This window comes from Falco punctatus, assembly GCF_963210335.1.
Source record: "Falco punctatus genome assembly, chromosome: 2".
In the NCBI taxonomy this organism is placed as follows: domain Eukaryota; kingdom Metazoa; phylum Chordata; class Aves; order Falconiformes; family Falconidae; genus Falco; species Falco punctatus.
In genome coordinates this window covers 34425564-34445301 of record NC_137581.1, presented here as the reverse complement: position 1 = coordinate 34445301, position 19738 = coordinate 34425564, and the positions used below count along the sequence as shown (strand labels likewise).

Here is a 19738-nt window from a genome sequence, read left to right as displayed (position 1 = left end):
CATCTGCTTTAGAGATCAAGTCGCAGGGTGTCCATGACCTTTCTAAATGAAAAGATTAAATTCCCCCCCGCCCCGTCCCCGTGCTTTCCCCAGACCGAGCCGGCCAGGGCTCGCTGCCCCATCGCCCAGGCGATGCCCAGCCCCAGCAGGGCTCAGCCACCGGCCCGGCCGTCTGGGCACTCTGCAGAGCAGTCACCGACCGGCAGCTTCTCAGCTCCAGCGCCTGCAGATGGCTGTGGCAAATGCAAAAAAAAGCAGTTAAAATGCTGTTCTGTTTTACAAGATGCTTTTTACGATGGCTGTCTGCCGGGGCACCGCCTTGTCCGCAGTGGCACACAGAGCGTGTGTATCCCCAACGCCCCTGACCCCCTCCTCTTCTCCAAAGCTGGAGGCAAGCCCCGGGGGGGGGGGGATGGGGGACGGGGCTGGGATAGGGGGTCACAGCTCCGACGGCTGCTGGGCAGCTGAAGGGGCTCATTGTGCCCGGGAGGGGGGCGGTGCTGCCCTCCCCGTGGGGGCCGGGGCGGGCCGGGGCGGTGCTGCCCCCCGTCGGGGCCGAGGCCGGGGCCGGGGCGGTGGCGGAGCCGGGGGCAGCTCTCCCTGCCGCGGCAGCCATGGCAGAGGGCTGCGAGAAGGTGCCCATCGCCCGAGCGGGGCCCGACGATGTGGAGCAGTGCCTGCCCCCCGTGAGTGCGGCCCGGCGGCACCGGCGGGACGGGTCGCGACGGAGCGGGAGCGAGCGGTGCGGTTCGGGCGGGATGCGGGGGGCATCGCGGCGGGACCGAATGGGTGGTAACCGGGCCGGATCAGCATGGGCCGGGGCGGGTCAGGACCGGGAGGCGGCGGAAGGTGCGTGGTGGTGGGGTCAGGACGGCACGCTGGGACTGGGGTCCCCGGGCGGGGGTCCCCGGCAGCCGGGGGTCCCCGCCCGCAGCCAGCACCGCGCTCTCCACAGGCCTACGGGGCGGCGGCGCCCCCCGGGCCGGGGCGGCTGCTGAAGGCGGGGGCGGCGGTGCTGATCGCCGGGGCGCTCCTGCTCCTGGCCGGGGCCATCGGCGCCTTCTACTTCTGGAAAGCCACCGAGCGGCAGGTGAGCGCGGCCGGCGGGGCTGGGGGCACGCCAGGGGGGGCGCAGGCTGGAAACTCATCTTGCGGGGTCGATAAAGACCTCTTTAAGCAGATCTTTAATTTTTTCCATGCTTTCAAAAAAAAAAAAAACAACCAACAACCCCAAACCCAAACCAAACCCCAAAAAACCCAACCCAAACCCATAATCATTATCTTCACCGGCTGTTGGGATGGAGCCTCCGGCAAGCACATTTATTAACAAACATGAAACGTATCTTTGAGAGCACAGACACTACATTGATTTTTGCTCGCAAATCCTCAGCAAACTCAAAGCCCAACAAGTCCCTGGGGATTCACATCCTGGGCAAACTCCAGCTCTCAGGACAAAAAAAGGCATTGAAATGTGTAAATTCCTTCTTCACATCATCTGCATTCTTGGTCTGGATTCTACCTGGCCCCTCAAATATGTAATGCTATATTTAACGCATTAACAGGCACCATTATTTCACTCTGGTGGTTTGTGTGACTGTGTGTACACACAGGCATTTATGGCTAGCAGCTGTGGAGCAGTTTTTTCAGCCATGATAAGTTTTATTATTTACATTTACTGGGGTACGTGGAAAATCCTGTATGCAAAGAGCAAAACCCAAGAAGCTGCTGCTCAGTTTAAGAATCAAACTTTGGAGCATTAGAACATGTTAACATACAAACTTTTCTTTCTGTTCACATAAGATTTTTGTTTAAACCATATTCAAAACATGGTGGTGCACATGTGAATGTAACTTGCTCCATAAGTGCAGTTAGTATCTTTGAATTTACCTTGGAAGAAATTTTGTACCGCTTCCAGCCACACACCAGTCCCCATCAAGGAGAGCCTTGTGCGAATCCCAGCAGCCGGAGCAGAGGTCCCCCTGCGAGGTACACCTGGCACGTAGGGATAATTCAGATAATCAGAAAGGAAATAAAAGGTTTTACACCAAAGAGACAGGACAGGCTGCTGCTTTTCTAGGCTTTTGAAAAGGGAGAGGGATGCAAACAGGTCCGTAGGCAGAGAGGGGGCACAGCGTATTCAACTCTGACAGGGCGGGTGCATTTGTGGAGTATGGGACAAACTTTTCCTTTTTTTTTACTGCTCCCATCACCTAAATTCCACTTTGTAAGATGTGTCACATTCTTTGTTGTCATTAAGCTTTGAAGCTGATCTCCAGGTGAAGACACTGAAAAAGCTTAGAGTTATTTTTCTAAGCTGCCTTCAAACTCAGAAAGCTACACCTGACTTGCAAATGTTTGGGAAGCAACTGTAAAAATGATGTTATGGGTCATTTAAAAAAATAATAATAAGGCAATTTAAAAATTATTATTATTTTAAATCCTTCAATTATCCCATAACTGACAGGGGTAACAAAGTCTCAACTCTAGCTCAGCCTGTAGCAGGACAGATGGTGTACATTGGTCTGGTTTTATGGATCACGTTCAATAGGAGTCCTAGACAGCAGAGAATATGGAACTGAATCTGTATAACTGAGGAACCATAAATCTTTAGCATCTTACGTTTTCCTGAGCAAAGGTGAGAGAAGAATTTTGTCTCTAGCTGTCAGTGTAAATTTTTCATTAAAATGCTGTAAGGCTTTTTTAAGGCCAAAAGTAAACTGCTTGTGCAGCACTTTTAGCAAAGCTGCACAAGAAAATCGCAAAACCCCTCCACAGATTGCGGTCCTTCAGCAAATACAAACCATGCTGCAGCTCTCCTCATTGGAAATAGGATAAGAGCAAATACGCTGACAAAGAAAATAGAAGTCTATACAACTTCACATCCAATTTTAACAAAGTTCACATCCATTACAAGTTGGAAAGCATGTTCATATTCAAGACAAACCTGTTTTCCTGTGCCTCAGCAGAACATCCTAAGAGATAAATAGGGGTTGGCCTCCTTCAGAGTAGGATGTTCACTCCTCTGTCCTTTGGGAATCATGCCAGCATACGAAGCAGTTCCTAAAACATGACCTAGAAGAAGGTTTTTAAGCCTGAGTGAGCCTGGATGTGGACTCGCCCCACGTTGTTTTTGAAGTACTGTGAGTACTCCCTGGAAGAGGGACTTCAGGAGGTCTCTAGTCCTACCTGCTGCTCAGAGCAGGGACAGCTGTGGGGTCCAAGTTGGTTGCTCGGGGCCTTATCCAGTTGGGCTTTGAAAATTTCCGGGGATGGAGACTGCATGACCTCTCTGGGCAACCTGCTGCACTGCTGGCCTGCCTCAGTGGTGAAGTGTTGCAGTTGTGTGGTGTTAGTTGTTGGAGGTTTATCAAATGCCTACAGAAACAGAAGGTCAGAGCTGAATGGGGTTATGACAGTCAGACTGACCCACTGCCTGGCGTAGGAGGAAGGCAATAAGCAACTACTGACATGCGCTACTGCTCCTTTATCAATTCCAGGTGTACAACGTTCACTATACTATGAGCATTAATGGAAAGGTACAAGATGGATCAATGGAAATAGATGCTGGAAACAACTTGGAGACATTCAAAACAGGAAGCGGGAGTGAAGAGGCTGTTGAAGTTCATGATTTTCAGATTGTAAGTACCGCCACCTTTGTCCTTCATGTAACATGCTCCAGCATTGGATCCTAAAGATATCGTGCCCTGCTCTGAATTCTGCGCCCTAATCAGTCTCAGGTTCCAGCCCCAGGCTATCCACATGAACACCCCTGCTCTCCCCGGCTTGCTTTCACAGTGAGATAGGCAGTTTCCTCCAAAACAAAGTCTAAGTGCCTTTTGGGGATAGGCCATGCTAGGTCCCACTCCAGGAAGCAGTATGGATTAGGCTGCATCAAGTTTGGCTCCACGTAACATTGTGCACTGTCAAATCATTGAACAGAACTACAACATGTGCCTTTGGGGTCTTGCTTGAAAAAATGTTCTGGCAGGCTGTGACACAGCTCTTGCATGAGTTCATATGATTTGAACTGGAAAAACCACCTCCCCTTCCCCCAAATGTCACCATTTTAGGAGCATAGGATCAACACAGTAAGCCAAGCAGACATCAAGGAGAGACCACTAAGAAGTGCTGGACCTGAGCAGCCCTTGCTCTGCCCTGAGATCAGGGATGGGACCTGCTCTGCATGGCTTGGCCTGGGTCCATGGCTCCTGGCCAGGGGAGAGGATGGAGGCATTTAGCATAGCTTATACATCTGTGCGCTAAACATGGTGCTGGGCCACTTGGGCTGACAGCAAATACATTTGAGTCCCTCAGCATCTTGGCTGTGGCTGCTCAGCGCAGAGACTGGACTAACAGATGCCAAATCTCATCAGAGCTCAACAGCTCGGATAGGGTAATTCACTGAGCTGTACCACCTCTCAACTACTGAAGACACATCTATGTGATGTTACGGAAACCTATTTACAGGGCCCAGATCTCGCAATTAACGTCCTCAAGTGCTAAACGCTCAACTTCAGAGTTAAGTCCTCTGTAAGTCAAAGCAGCACCTAAAATAAAGATGACGTTGCTGGGAAGATTTAGACAGGGCTTCTGGAGCAGCCACCTTCCCCTCACTGAATCTAGACAGGTGAGGAAATTCAGCTCCTTTGCTTCTCAGCAAGTACAAACAAGTTCACACCAGGGGACCCAGGACCCTGACTTTCCCAACAGCTGCAGTTCAGCCTTTATGAAACTCTCTCATTATCATCACCCTAGCAACATTATTAGCAGCTGGATAAGAGCACCCATAAGCAGCTCTTCTCATTTGTCTTTGCCATTCCACATCTGCACAAAAGCACCACCCCACTGGAGAGATGCTGAATTCTTATTGCTTCCATATGTGCTGCTGGTAAGCTACGGCCTGTCACAGCCAGGTCAGAAATCAGCTTGCACCACCAACCAGCTAAAGGGACCTCCCACAGACAATGCCCACTTGTAACTACAGCAGGCTAGGGTCAGGTTCAGTGAGAGCAAAGGGATGCTGCCAGTTGAGTTTTGAGCCAAGAACACACATAAATGAGAAAGAAATTGAAGACACGTTCTTCCAGCGGCCAAGTATTTACGTTAGCAGCTTTGGATTGACTCACACTGCTCAAACGATTGCACGGTCAGCGAAGACTTGGATTTAGCAGTATTAGGATACTCCTAGCATGCTAGATGCACCACAAAGTCTCATTCCCTTGTGCACCCATCCCTGCATAGCCATCCCCTCTCTCGCTGCTCTAGAATTAGTCATTTTGTTTTGATGGGGGTACAGGACTTGCAAGCACAGAGGCCGAGGCTCAGGTGCCTCAGTACCATCCATCTCAAGCTGCACTAGGTGCCCAAGTCATCCATGATGCCTGTAAGGGGACGGGGAGAGGGGTCATGATGACACCAATGTACACACTGCGCCCCCCCATCCTGGCATCTAGAGGTGAGGCAGAAAACCAGCACACCTCAAATGGCACTAGATAATTATATTTAGGTGGTTAAACAGAGCTTGTGCAACCCTATGAAAAACAGAAGTTTTGCCATCTACAATGAGGTATCTAAATTCATAATGTGAAAGACAGCTTTTTTATGGGTACCTGAAAACCTACAGCAGAAACATAGAAACTGCAGACAAGGCTCTCATGCCAAAACATTGATGCCCAAGGTGCTGGCGCAGGGCTGGTAGATACAATGCAGGACTTGCAGGAGCTGCTAGGATGCTGTTTTTCTCTTGCTTAAAACTAGACATCCATGGTTTAGGCAACTGCATTTCACCCTGTAGGCCAGATGAAGGAAGACCCACACACAGATTTCTACACCAAATTCCCCATCACGAGCTTCCCCTTGCTGTCACAGCCACTGATGGGACCAAGCTGCCCCCATATTTTTGTAAATCTGTGTCATAAGGGTACCGCACCACCAGTTAACACAGTTTTGAGGCTGCCTACGTTAGGTGCTAATTTACAGTTCAAATCATGTCAACTAATTCCTTAACAAAGCTACTCCAAGTAGCCTACAGCGAGGGCATGGAGGCACTTACATAAAACACCCCCATCTTTCAGAACTCGAGTGAAAACTTCTAGACCCATCTGACCAAAACTGTAAAGCTAAAAGGATGAGGGAAGAGCGCTTCATTGCATCTGGTTTTAAATAAGATTTAACCTTCAGATTGAAAAATCAGTGGCAGTTTTAGCAGAGCTTGAGTGCTTTCTTGGGGGTGGTGTGGAGCTGGAGGGCTGCACACAACCCCCGGCCTTCTGCTTTTGCAGGGCATAACTGGAATCCGTTTTGCTGAAGGAGAAAAGTGTTACATCAAAGCTCAGCCAAAAGCTCACGTCCCTGAAGTTGACGCGATGACTAAAGTGAGCCTCTCATCTGAGCTGGTAAGGGGTAACTTTTTTTTTTTTAATATCTTTGTATAAAGAGGGTCATAAAGCAATATTTAAATACAAATAAAAATTACATTTGAGAGCTACTGTGGATAGTGGTAGCGTTGTTGAGGGTAGGGTGGGATAGCTGAGGCTTCATTGACTGATTGCAAGGGGTCTCTGAAAGATAAGAACAGCAAGACTGGTGTCAGATGTGCCACTACAGCCAGGGACACTGTGAGAGGACACAGATTACTGAGTGGAGGAAGCCACAGACCAGTTTTTACCAGATCTGTAGGAGACCTCAGTGAAAAAAGTACCTGCCTAAGATCAGGCTGTGCCCAAAGCTGGAAGGGAGAGGCATTAAAGCAGCAGGTGCTTTAGTCAGTGCAAAGAGGGATTGTGGTAGATCCAAGGAGATTTCTATCAACACTCTTGAGCAGAAGCAGGGACTCCATCACTCCAGTCCTCTGAAACAGTCAATAAAGGGGAAATGTGGAAAGCGTTATTGCAAAAATTCAGCTAACTCAGAAGAAATGACAGTTAAATCAATGATTTGCCTTCTTCGACAGCATCAGACTTCATTTTAGGACACCGTGATAACTAAATTTCATGGAATCTGCATCACAACCACCACAAACGCTGCAGTTTTCACCGATATACTGCTAGAATTTCTCCTTACGTCACATTTGTAAAAAAGCCTATTGCTTTAGGTGTGCAAAGCCTGAGTTTCCTGGAGCTCAGACCCCCCAAACACATCACTCACACAGGATTAGCTCCAGTGATTCAAGTGCAGCTGAGCCTGGATGCTGGTGGGGGCTCTGCTACCAGCAGGAGATCACAGGAGATCCACAACCCTTTTCCCTGTTGCTCCACTCCAGAGGAAACAAGAGCAGATACAATTAGCTGGGAGAGAGGCACCGTTAAGGCTGCACCTACCTGCAGCGCTGCGGTGATTACATCCACTTCAAAATGAAGTGGAAAAAGGTGTCTCTAAACCCAGTCAGCAAGGCGGCAGTGATGTTAAAGCCCCCTGAAGTTGGTGGGATTTTCCCCATCATGGGGAAGAAATCTTGTGCAAATTCCAGGCAGAGACCTACACCTCTCCTGCCTTGCCTTATTTTAAAGGCAGTCTGGGCTTCTTGACTTCGTTAGCACTGTTGTCTAAAGTCAAGGTTTCAATTTTTCATCTTTTTGTAAGAACGAAGTCACATTCCTGAAGACATTATCCTGAAACAGTCAAGAAAATATTTCTAATCTTCTACCTGGCTACAGTGGACCTATTTCCTTGTCCTGTTTTCTGTGCATCTTCTCCAAAGATGCATCACCTACACAACTGCTGCAATAAATCGCATGCACCAAGGCCAAAACAAGCAGGTGACTTAGTGCTATTGTTGGGATTCTTACCTTCCCTCATTGCTTGACCTTCCAGGTTAGGTATGACAGGAATAGCACAAAGCAGTATTTATTTCTCTAGATCAAGTCCTCTCCCAGACACATATGTATTTAGGAGAAAGTATGCATATGCTGTTTTCTTACAACACATATCATAACCAACACTACCTATAAAAATGGTTGATTAAACCAGGATTTTCTAGGTACCCAAACTCTGCCTGCTCACAAGTCGGGATCATCTCAAACAGAAACAAAGGGTATTTTTATTTCTGAAAACTAGATTCAGATATTTCTGATGCTGATAAAAGCTTAAGTGGGAGAATATAAATAAAGAGCACTTCTCACTAGACAGATTGGATAGCGAACTGAAATGACTTGAGACCTACAAAAGAAATCAATAAACACACTAAAGGAACAACAACTCGACAGAATAAATTGATCTAGTCTGTTATATAACAAGTTTTGATAACTTTTATGGAAGCAATTTAGAATTTTAACTTTGAATCATACTGGGTTTCATGATTCAAAAGTTGCTTTTCTTTTAATATTTCACTGTTGCTATAAAATACTTACACATTTTATGTAAAATAATACTTTGAACTAACAACTTTAAAGAATCAATCACTGGCATTTTCCTACATTACTTTGAAGATATGAACCAAAAACCTGCAGGGTACACTTCAAAAAGGCAGGCTCCTTTAACTTGCACTTCAAGCTTTTGGTCAATTGAATTGCTTTCACCAAACAAGACCTTTAATCAGACCAATCACATTGACTTAAAACTGGAAGCTGGAGCAGTTCTCAGGCTATAATCCTAAAGCTTCTGAACAAGATTCTCCCCCCACCCCTACTGTAAATACAGTAATATCTTGGGAGTACATCAAATGAGAAAAGGGCATGATAAAATATTAGGGTCTTGGTTTTACTGGTGTATTTCATTGCTGCTTTGCTGAAGGTGGTGAATCTTCACAGTTTCTACCACCTGAAAATGTGGTGTTTTGGGCTGAAAGATCTCTGAACCTAGTCCTTACACACGGGGCAAAAGCTTTCCAAGAGAGACAGGTGAAATCTTAGCCCCAGCAAAGCTGACAGTAGTTTTGCCATTCATTTCAGTGGCGACAGCCTTGACTCAGGCTTTGGCTCAGTACAATCGTTTCACATTCATGAAATACAAGGATGCTCAGCATTAGCTGCAGCAGATGATTATACAGTTTGATGCTCAAGAGTTAACAGCAAGCAGACACATGACTGTTCACTGATCAGCAAAGGATTTATGCTCTTCTATTTGCAGGAAGATGAAATCATGCCTGTGAGATTTGACGAAAACTCCCTTATCTGGGTGGCTGCAGACGAGCCTATCAAGCATAACAGTTTCCTAAGCCCCAAAATTTTAGAGCTTTGCAGGGATCTTCCAATTTTCTGGCTGCGACCAACATATCCCAAAGGTAACACTTCTTTTATTTGAGAAGTATGTTATCCCTCCCTTCATCTAAGTGCCTTCCCCAAATCAAGTTTGCCACCAAGACCGGCACATCTGGGAAACCAAGATCCTTTCCTCCATCTTCCCAAGCCCTCTTGGGTTGGTGCCAAGATTGCAGGTTTGGAGTTTATTCACACTTACTGGACATTTTCCATGCTTGTATTTCATATAAAATCCTATTTATATTACACATAAATTTGTATTTATATGGCCCACATTGGTGACTTACTACAAGGTGAAACATTCCCAGGGAGGTCAGCCTCCTACAGAAGGACAAGACAACAGCTTAAACTAGCCCCCAAAATGTTTAGGCAGCTGACCCCAGGTAGCAGGACAACTGTATCTAGCCAAGAGCTGGGGGACGTCAAAAGCTTCTGATCTATCTGGGACCACAGCCTGTCCTGTTTCCTACCCTGCTTCTCCGGAGGATTTCAGTGGAGTGGAAGGACGAGATGCTTTAGCTGGGCAACTGGTCTATGAAGTTTATGTGGTCCTGGGGCCAGTCCCAGGACTGAAGAATTCCCATTACCCAGAACCAAGCTTAGTAAAGGTGTTCGGGAGTCACCAGGGAGATGGCAGCTTCTCCAGGTGACTTCCAGGCCTGGGAGGAGAGAAGATGACTTTAAAAGATTCACTCCTCCTTGTTCCAGTTAATATTAGAACACTCAAAGAGGGGAAAAGGAAGAAACCCCCCCACCACCACCACATTTTAGAGCATCTGTTGATCCAAACTGCCAATATTTTCTGCTTTTCTCATGACCTTGCACATCCCACTGGGCAACAAAAAAGCAGTATGAAAGCTGTCCAGAAGCTGTTTCCACCAGGCTCACCAGCTGCCCTTGGCACCGGGACACCAATCTGTCACAAAAGCACTTAAAAAAAAAATGAGATGCATATGACTGGTCTTGCTAGTGCTGGAAACTGCTGCTGAGTTAACATCAGTGACCACAGGGTGGGTCAAAAAACCCCAACAAATCTCCTCACATACGTTTTGTCTCAAGGGGAAGAAGGGGGGGTGCGGGGGAAGGCAGTCTCACACCCCTTTGGAGTGACATTGGCTGCAGATACAACACGGGATGGCCAGCAGCTCCCATGGGGATGCTCATCAAGTTTGCCACCACACAGTTCCATCCTTCCCTCTGCCCCTCACTGCTGCCCCCCACCCCCTTTTTTTCATATCTGAAGAAATGACTGAAGCCATGGATAATGTGTGGATAAACACAAGTATACGCTGAAGGTCATGTTATTATCTCATTATTATTTCTTCAGATAACCAGAGGAGAGAAATGAAGAGAAACAAACGCCAATCAGAATCTAACTTTGGCATGGAAGACTTGGAAGCTGCTACTGAGGAAGTAAACGCCAGGTCACCCACCACGCAGCTGACTCAAGAGCTTGACCACCAGTCTAATGAAACCAGGCCAATGGGACAAGAAACGGATCAAACACTTAATCCAGACAACCCATATAATGTAAGTATTTGCATTGTAATCTCTTTTCAGAGCCCAGAACTGTTGCAGACAGGTACCACTGGTGACACGAGGTATGTCCGCGCAGTCTTTGCCTGTTCAGCTTCCCTCTGAAATTACAGACTCGTAGAATACCGAAGAAGCTCAAAACAGTCTTCCCTCAGCCCTCCCTCCCTCATCCCAGCTTTCATTTCATTAGACTTCAGTCTGAAAGCACCACAAATGCTTGGGGTGGCAAGATGAAGGCAAGTCGATGCCAAGTTGCTTTTCAGGGTTTCCAGGTTCCTACGGAAGCAGCACCAGAGAGAGATCTGACAAGGACAGCACCTTCTGAAAACAAACCAAAGCTGGTCTTGATCAGACAGTTAAACCCTATCATTTGCTGACAACGTGAGGAGAGAGCCCAGTAGCCAGAAACATTGCCCTCGAACAGAAATTAGCATCAGAAATGACCGCCAGAGAGGAAAACAGTAGCCCTGTCTGGTTGCAAAAAGCTTCTGGTTACGCCAAATAAATCTGTTTTCTCAGCCTCCTCTCTATCAGGCCAAACGGCCCTGATCTAGCGCAAGCAACTCACAGAGGAGAACCTGTTTAGAGACAGCAACAGCGGGTGGAAGATGACTAGTGAGAACAGGTTTTGCAGTCTTTGACACAAAGCAGCCCACAGAAAGAGCACAGGAGCTGCCCCGCTGTGTCCCAGCACCTTTGCTGTGCTGCAGGAACACGGACTGTGCAGCAGGCACCTTCCAGTCTACTGCACCAGCGCCAGACAATTTACACCCACCATTTGGTGCAGCAGGAGCAAGTCATTTTAATACGACACTGTCACAAGATAAATGCCTCCTGCTTTGGAAATAAGTCCCAGCTTTGACTTGACATTTATGCAACAGCAGGAGATCATTATACTGTGACAGCATTCTGCCAAGTTGACATTCCTTAATTAAACTTAAATTAATCACTCCAAATAAAGTGGATCTAAATCTACTGTCTCACGAGGTCAGTAAAACAGCGGTAGCGCTGGAATCTAACTTCTCCTCGCAGCTACTAACGTGACCACGTCCATGGGGTCTGAGCTGCCCTGTCTTTGGAGGGCAGAACAACTGCCACGGGTCTCTTCTTCCAGCCAGAGCCCCCCCGGGCCAAATGGGGAACATCCAGTCGGGCACTCCGCAGACTTCCCCCAGCCTGCAGGGTGGGATTCACCTTCACCAACAGCTATCGTGTAGATGCCCTATATCCCAGCTTTCTTTAGACAGATTCATTCGATTCAAAAGGACCATTAATTATACTGTAGGTCTTTCCTGCAGGACAAATTAAATCCTTCCTAGAGGTTATTTCTCTTCACCCACTATGAGTGGGGTGTGAATGACAAGCTCAGGTGTAAAGTTCATACTGCAAGTATCTGAATTCAAGGATGATAAATCCTGCCCAAGGAAGTGCCACCCTCCCTGCTCTCAGGACTGGGAACGGGTTGCTGGGGGCCCAAACGACACCAATCTGTCACTAGCATCCTGAACAAGCCCAGACAAGAGATGGCACCTTTCCATGCCTCACCTTTTCAGTGTGCTGCTAGCTTTCTGAATGAAAAATGCTCAGGTAAAAAGCTAAGCATTATTCTGGCATTTGCTCTTTGTTGCTGCTTTTCTTGAAATATAACCAATGGAGAGAAGAACAAATGAGTTTCAAAAAGCAGAATATCCACGTTACTTTTTTCCCCCCAGAAAGGAGTAAAGGAATTTTGAAGCCTGAAGGCAGTGTAAGAACCTGCTTTTACATATTTTATGCATGCCTTGCTCCATGTAACTCCATACTGTCGGATACAGAACACACAGAATTCTCACTGTCCATAATGCACCTAAGTGTGGCAGAGGCAGGGGAAAAAAAAGCAGACTGAAAAACAAGGGAGGAACAGTCAGAAACTTACAGGGTAATACAGCTTACTGCATAGTTTCCTGGGAATGCTGTAAAAAGCACTAAAATACAAAATTTAAAACATTAAAAACACAGTGTACACTCCAGACATTGTCATCTACACAGAAGACCCAGATAACTGTCTTGACATCTTTTTCATCGCTAATATTTAAAACTTGGGAGGTTACTGCTGCTAGAGCTTTTGCAAGGACTGTAGAAGAAAAATAATGAAGTTAGAGCTCCCTGTTCTTTCTGTTTCACACGGTAGAAGTGTAGAATTTGTGCAATTACCCAGAGCAAGATAAAAGGAAAAAAAAAAAAAAAAGCAAGAGGCACGGGTCAGTTAGTGGTAGTTCTGTTCACTTCAACAGGACCAAGATTTCAGTTTTCACCCTTTGTAGGGTTAACAGGAGCATCAGTACATTCTACATTCCCTGAGAACTAGAGCACCGGGATGACACTTAATATTTTACATTTCAGCAACTGGAAGGTGAGGGGATGGCTTTTGACCCCATGCTGGATCACCTAGGCGTGTGCTGCATTGAATGCAGACGAAGCTACACACAGTGCCAGAGAATTTGCGAGCCTCTCATGGGCTACTACCCATGGCCTTACAACTACCAAGGCTGTCGTACTGCCTGCCGAATCATCATGCCCTGCAGCTGGTGGGTGGCTCGTATCATGGGTGTTGTGTGAGAAAAAGTCATTGGAGCCTTGACAAAACAAGCAGGAATGCAATGACAGCTCACCGGCGAAAGACTACAACCAAAGCAGCAGTACCAAGCCTGCCTTTTAAAAAGTCAAAGTTAGCGTTACTGCACCAAAAGCAAGGTCAGATATTCTAACTGTAAATAAAAATCTTAAGTTAATATTCCATTAGCTTTACAAATGACAAGGGTATACACGGCACTTACTGAATTCAAAAACTGAAACAACCCCAAAAAAGACACCATTAAACTTTGCTCACAAACCGGTTTAGCAGTCCAGAGGCTCGCTCATAAATCCAAATTCAGCCTTTCAGAACAAAACCCTCTCCTTCCAAACTACATGTGAAAATTTACATCCAATTAGGCAACTAGCTCAACTTGTACACTTGGGAGTACCTTTCATCCATGTAGCTTACTTAAATAAATCACAAGTTAAGTTGCTCCCCGTTGCTATTCATACCAGGTTGCCAGGTCATTATGAATGGTTATAAACCAATTACAGCATACCTTTCCCACAAAGCTGCTCCAGGGGACACGGGAAAGCACACATTGTGCTAAATCAGAAACAAACGGCAGGAAAGGGGGCTGCAGAAGGGAATCTGTGCCACCACAGAATCAAAACCCTTCGCACATCCCAACATCAAAGAAGCCCCAGCATCAAAAATCTTGTATCCATGATACCACTGTAGTGTCTAACAATTATCTGCTATCCAGCTACTACAGCAAAAGTATTTACATACAGTTGCAGACCAAAGAGTCTCAAGACCCTTCTGAATCTACAACAGCCACTGTATTTATAAATCCTTGAACTAGACATTTTTGACACAAGATTACAACCCCTCTTTATTCCACGTGGATAGCAGCCATTCACACTAGCTCCTTTAGCTTCACTGAAGCTAACCTCCGCTCCCCAAAAAAGAAACTGCTTACCAGTAAGGAGGAAAAAAGAAAGAAAGGGTGAAAAAGAAAAGCCCACAAGGGGTGGGGCGGTGTGTAATTGTTCTAACCTCAACCCTCTGTGCTTAAGCAAACTCTGCAATTATTGGGATTGATCCTATTACATACTAAATTTCTAAGGAAGGTACTAAGCTGACACACAAAGATGGAATGACTCAGGGCTTCTAGCCTTGGAAAACAAAGATGCAGGTATTGCACTGCCTTCATCCATGCTATGCAGCTTGAACCCTACCGCCGAGTTTACAGAGCCATCTACATGGGCTTTATGAACAGAATGGTCCAATTTTTCTTAGAGTTCACTTTCTGGAGCATTCATTTTTGTGACTAAATAGCTCTTGAGATGTTGCAAGCCTAGTAATGTTATTAGCACTGCATGACACACAGAAAAGAGGAATTAATTTGACATAATCATGGCTTAAAGAAAATAAAGACAGCCTCATGTGGAATGCTAAACTGCATATCTAAAAAGCAAAGTGTTAAATGAGAATAAGATGAGAATAGAATTCAGTATTTTGTTCTATTGTAGCTTTTTTTAATGTAAGCTTCACCTCAATCTGAAGAGCAGACTCACTTTGAAATATTTAAATTAAAAACTTTTTAAAGTGGGATTTCAAGGCCTGTTAAATTTGTTTCTGCTTTTTACAATGAAAATGACCTTGATCATTATGTTGTTTTAGAAGTACGTCATTCATATGCTTAGAAAAGTATATTTTCCTTTTTTTTTTACTGCAGATTAAACAAATATATTAAAAAACAGCAATTGCTTTCTGTGCTTTTTTCAATGTATGAAGTCTAACAGTACCATTACTTACCTGTTCAAGAACTGTCAGAAAAGGAAAACAAGGGGATCAGCAAGTGAAACACTGAAGGCAAAGTGAAGGGAATTTGACTGTATATGAACTAGACTGTTGCTGTCTTTTGTACCTAAGGCCACCTTGAGGCAACCCATGACCTGCTTCTCCCTGCCCCCTCCAGTAAAAAAAAAAAACAACCACAACCAACCCAGTCTCCTGCTGAAGACAGAAAAAACACCCCTATCTTGTAGGTAATTTCCATGTCTACATGTTCTTAACAAGATTAACTCTTCCTAAACAAAAGCTTGTATCAGCTCCTTTCTATAGGCAGTCACAAAGGACGTAAGCAGCAAAAAAAGCATCCTACTTACAGACTTTCACATACAGCATGTACATCTTGAGAACTCTTCTGTACGCACCATGCCAAGAAAGCCCAAGTGATCATAAGAGAAACAGGTATGCTACTTAAGCGGTCTGTGACTAGTAAAATTGCCAGAACTACAATACCGCCCAAGTACAACACAGAGGGCACAAGTTATCCATTTCCAAAAGACACGCACAAAATGCTGTCCTCAACTCAAGCTTCAAGTAAGAAAGATTGTATTTACCTATATATCAGATTTAAAAAAAAAAAAGTGCTCTTGCTGTGGCAAGGTTGAAAAGTCTTAAAGCGCAACATCTAATTTTAAAGTGAATGTTCTGAAGCAACACAGGAATGACAATAAAACCAATGAGCCAACAGTATGAAAAGACGTAGCAATATTCCCCGCAGTGGAGGCTCAGACAACAGTTTTAACTACACGCAGTGATCCTGTTCAGTACGGTACAGCATTTATTGCCAGTGTTGAAGACCATTTTTCCACTGCCACCACAAACATAGCACCTTGCACACTGAAGAGGTTACAACATGTCTGCGTTTGAGGGGGTGGGGAGGAGGGCTGCTCCCTGAACCAGACCCTGCACTAGCAGAAACTAGTTCAAACCTCTCCTTTGGCCAAAGTTTAGGGGAGGAAAGAAAGAGAGATGAGTTTGTTATCAGTGGTGTTTCCCACCACAGGTGGCTGGATGTTGGTCAGAGGACCATAATTCTACTACCCTTAAAACTTAAATACCCATGTGATTGCGCAGTAGCAGAATTAGGATGGCAGAGCAGATTAGAGTAGAAAATGGGGATAAACTCAGGCTGGTGGAAAAGAGAAAGAAAACCGGCAACAAAGCCATAGGGTTAAAAAGACTGAAAGCCAGTGACGGCAAGTCACGAGGAATTTCTTCTGTATCTACAGCCCCCTTTCTCCCTACTTACAAAGAATGAACCCGAGTGTCTCCCTTTGTCCTTTTTGATATGGGAACCATCCTCCACTTGTATCTACACTGAGAAAATAAGAAGCTGGGAGGATCTGTCTTCTGCCTCCCATGTAACACTTCATCCCTACTGCAGCACAAATAAATTCAAGAAAGTTTCAGTGAAGAACAGATTAACCACTTATTCTGAGCAGTGGGGGAAAAAAAAAAAAAAGATAGAGAAGCATAAAACTACAGTTGGCAAAGAACATATTGTTGATTGGCACATCAGTCAGGGTGGACAGAATCTCTGCTCAGAAAGGGCAAGAGTTAGACTGAACCAGGAGCACCACCATGTTCTGCTTCCGAGAGGCTCAACAGATCTTTTACAAACACGGTGTGTATACCAAAGATGAGAGGCAGCCTTAAGCCACAACAGACAGGCATTTTCTGTGACCCCAGAACAGCAGCAGAGAGTAATCCCACCTGTGGTATTAAATAGGAAAGCTACTGTTACCTCTTGCTGTCCTGCTCCTGTTTTTGCAACAGGACTATAGATCAGACACTAAGGTGAAACTGCCTGGGTCTTGCAGACAGCACTATCTACAGATGATCAAAAGGCTTGAGGAAAAAAAGCAAGCCTCAAGAGAAGTTTGAATACCATTAAAACATCATCCACTTTGTCCCTGCAGGTAGTTCTCTGCCTCCAGCCAACTCACTGCCAGTGCTGCAACAAATTCCACTCACTGCCTCCAGCCCCGAAGAACATTCCCTGTCACTGGTACACTTCACAGCCTCTACTCAACCTCCTCCCTTCTCTTCTCTCCCTATCTTTCTCTTGACCTAGGGCTTCTGGAACCATTCTGTGCACGTGTTCTGTCAAGAACAAAACACATACTGTTCACAAAGTTCATGAAGCACCTTCTTCCCAACTTTATAAGGAAGTTTTGCCTACTGCTTTGATCCAAGCCCTCCCCCCACAAATCACCACCCCACAGAGCAACAACAGCCATCACTATTGGTTTACCTAAATTCTAAGGCAGAACACACAGAGATGACCTGCCTGTGCTCAGAGACACGCTGGAATTACGTTTAGACCTGCAAAACCTGACTTACAGGATTGAGATGGACAAGGAGGTCTGTCACTTGATTGTTACAAGTTTTAGCCCGAAGCTAAAGCATTATATTTGCATTACATATGCCTCGAGTACATTAAGTAGCAATGCCTTTTATTTAACTTTTTGCCTTAAGCGAAGTGAATTGAATCCCAAAGCAGTTGAATAGTACGCATTTAATACAAGAATATATTGTGCTCATGTGACGAAATAGTCCCATGGACATTCTGTAAGTGAAAGCAGACAGAGGAACCCCTGCTGTGTTCTCTTCAGTAAGTAAGAGAACTTGATTGGCAGAAGACATCCTCAAATTACTTTTTCATTTTTATTTAAGAGATTTTTATCTAGGCTTTTCCCACAGCAAGTCTTTACTAAGCGCTGTTAAGTGCTCTGAATGACATTTATAAAGTAAGGCTGGCCAGGAGACAAGAACCCAATTTTGTGACAAAGTGAAGCGCTCAGGCATTTGTCTTCCTTCCTCATTAGAAAGCAAGAAATGCCTTTCAGAGCATAAATAAAAAGCAGCAAAGCACTTACCCAGGAGAATCAAGTTCAAGTCCCCGTTCCAAATCAAGTCAACTTCAACGTTAGCATCCCATATGGATGGGAAATGCTCTACATATTGAGCAACTAGCTACTCAGGATTCTCCAAAGGGCAAGAAACTCCTCACTGAAGCTAACAAATCTTCACTGAAATATGCCACAAGTATATCCTTTGAGAAACATATTTCAAGAAGCAGACATTGCTCAGTAAGAGTCAAGAGGTATGGCACAACAAAAAACTCCTTGTAAATTCAACCCACCTCCGTTCACTGTATTCAAAGACCAGGATAACATTCAGTCCTGAAGGTCGTAACATTTGAGCTTTGGAAAACATGAATCAATTCTGAAGCTAAAAGTGACTGAAAGAGAAATCCACTGCCCAGCTCGCACCATAGGATAATCACGATCTGAGCACAGCAAGAAACTACAGTGATTGCAAGACTGTAGTCGTAGTCTACAGCTGCCCGATGTGACAATCTGAAGTTCACAGCCACAGCATACGTACAAAGCCAAGCTCTCTTTTTAAAATTGGTAAGAATTTAAAATCTTGGTATCTATCTACTGCACAGGCATAGTAACAATAGCAGGAAAAACACTACTGCATTTTTTCTGCAAAACCTAGATTCCTAGTCCGCAGGAGGAACAGAATACATCCTTTCTTCCTCCTCCTTAGTTCTCAATCATCTTTTATATATATACATTTATTACTGTAACAGCTGCGGACTTGTCCTATTAAAACACCTGTTCTAATAGCCTTCATATTTTACAAAACTCCTCCAATTCTCACTGTAGTAAAATAACATATCAAATACAAAGAAAACAGGTAGAACAACAAACAATGTGGGGAAACCTACATAATTAGGAATGTAAGGCAAAGTAGCAAATTTAAAGCAGCATCCAGTGGTTAGCAAGGAAGGAAGTGGCTTTCAGGGTGCTGCCAATATTTGCAATTCATGCTGTTTTCTAGAATCTTAGAATATTTATGAATCTCTGAATTCCCATGAGACAGCAGCATGTGGACTAGGCACGCTTATCGTAACTCTGTGAGTTCCTATCTTTCACAGAATAGTTGAGGTTGGAAAAGGACCTCTGGAGGTCACTTTGTCCAACCCCCCCTGTTCTAGCAGGGTGACCTAGAGCAGATGCCCAGGACCACGTCCCGATGGCTTTTGAGCATCTGTAGGCCCCGACAGGCTTGTACCCAAGTAGTAGAAGCACAGGCAGCATTTCTTACATGTCTCAGTTCTTTTTCTGTAAATACAATTATTTACAATTCGATCATGATGGAAAAGCTGCACTGATGGAAACAATTAAGGACACATGAACTCTTCTCTAAAATATAAACAGGTTTCCAATATTCTGAAATAACAGAGCTTAAAGCAACTGCTTGCTAACTTTGATTTCAGGTAATTGCAATAGATCTTTCTTTATGAATACAGAAGGCAGACAGAGGACCCACTTTTCTCTCCGAATTTCCAGCCACAACTGACTCTCTCCCTCCCATCACTGACTGCAGTTCAACCTATCACCCAGGTGAAAGGACTCCAAAAGTGGAAATTTTGTGTCTGCATCAAGAAAAGCAATCTCATCCTCTTAAGTGAACGCACATTTTGGTCCTATACTTGCCAGCTTTTGGGTGTTTTTAAGCAGTGTATTCACATCCTTACTTACATGCTTTAAGTGATTCCCCCATCAAAAACCAAAAT

At 45.0% G+C, this 19738-nt stretch overlaps 1 protein-coding gene across 2 annotated transcripts; it reads left to right on the top strand.

The window, feature by feature from the left end:
• The first annotated feature begins 488 nt into the window (after window positions 1-488).
• Window positions 489-15055, top strand: CNMD (chondromodulin). 2 transcript variants are annotated; one of them, XM_080376855.1, is made up of 7 exons: window positions 489-686; window positions 956-1090; window positions 3498-3638; window positions 6282-6395; window positions 9067-9220; window positions 10525-10727; window positions 13116-15055. In XM_080376855.1, exons 1-7 carry the CDS (start codon window positions 615-617, stop codon window positions 13329-13331), a joined length of 1035 nt encoding a protein of 344 aa, XP_080232981.1. In that variant the 5' UTR covers window positions 489-614; the 3' UTR covers window positions 13332-15055. The 2 variants fall into 2 exon arrangements, with proteins under 2 accessions (XP_080232981.1, XP_080232980.1); XM_080376854.1 differs by having other exon boundaries at window positions 615-1090.
• Window positions 15056-19738: the final 4683 nt, after the last annotated feature.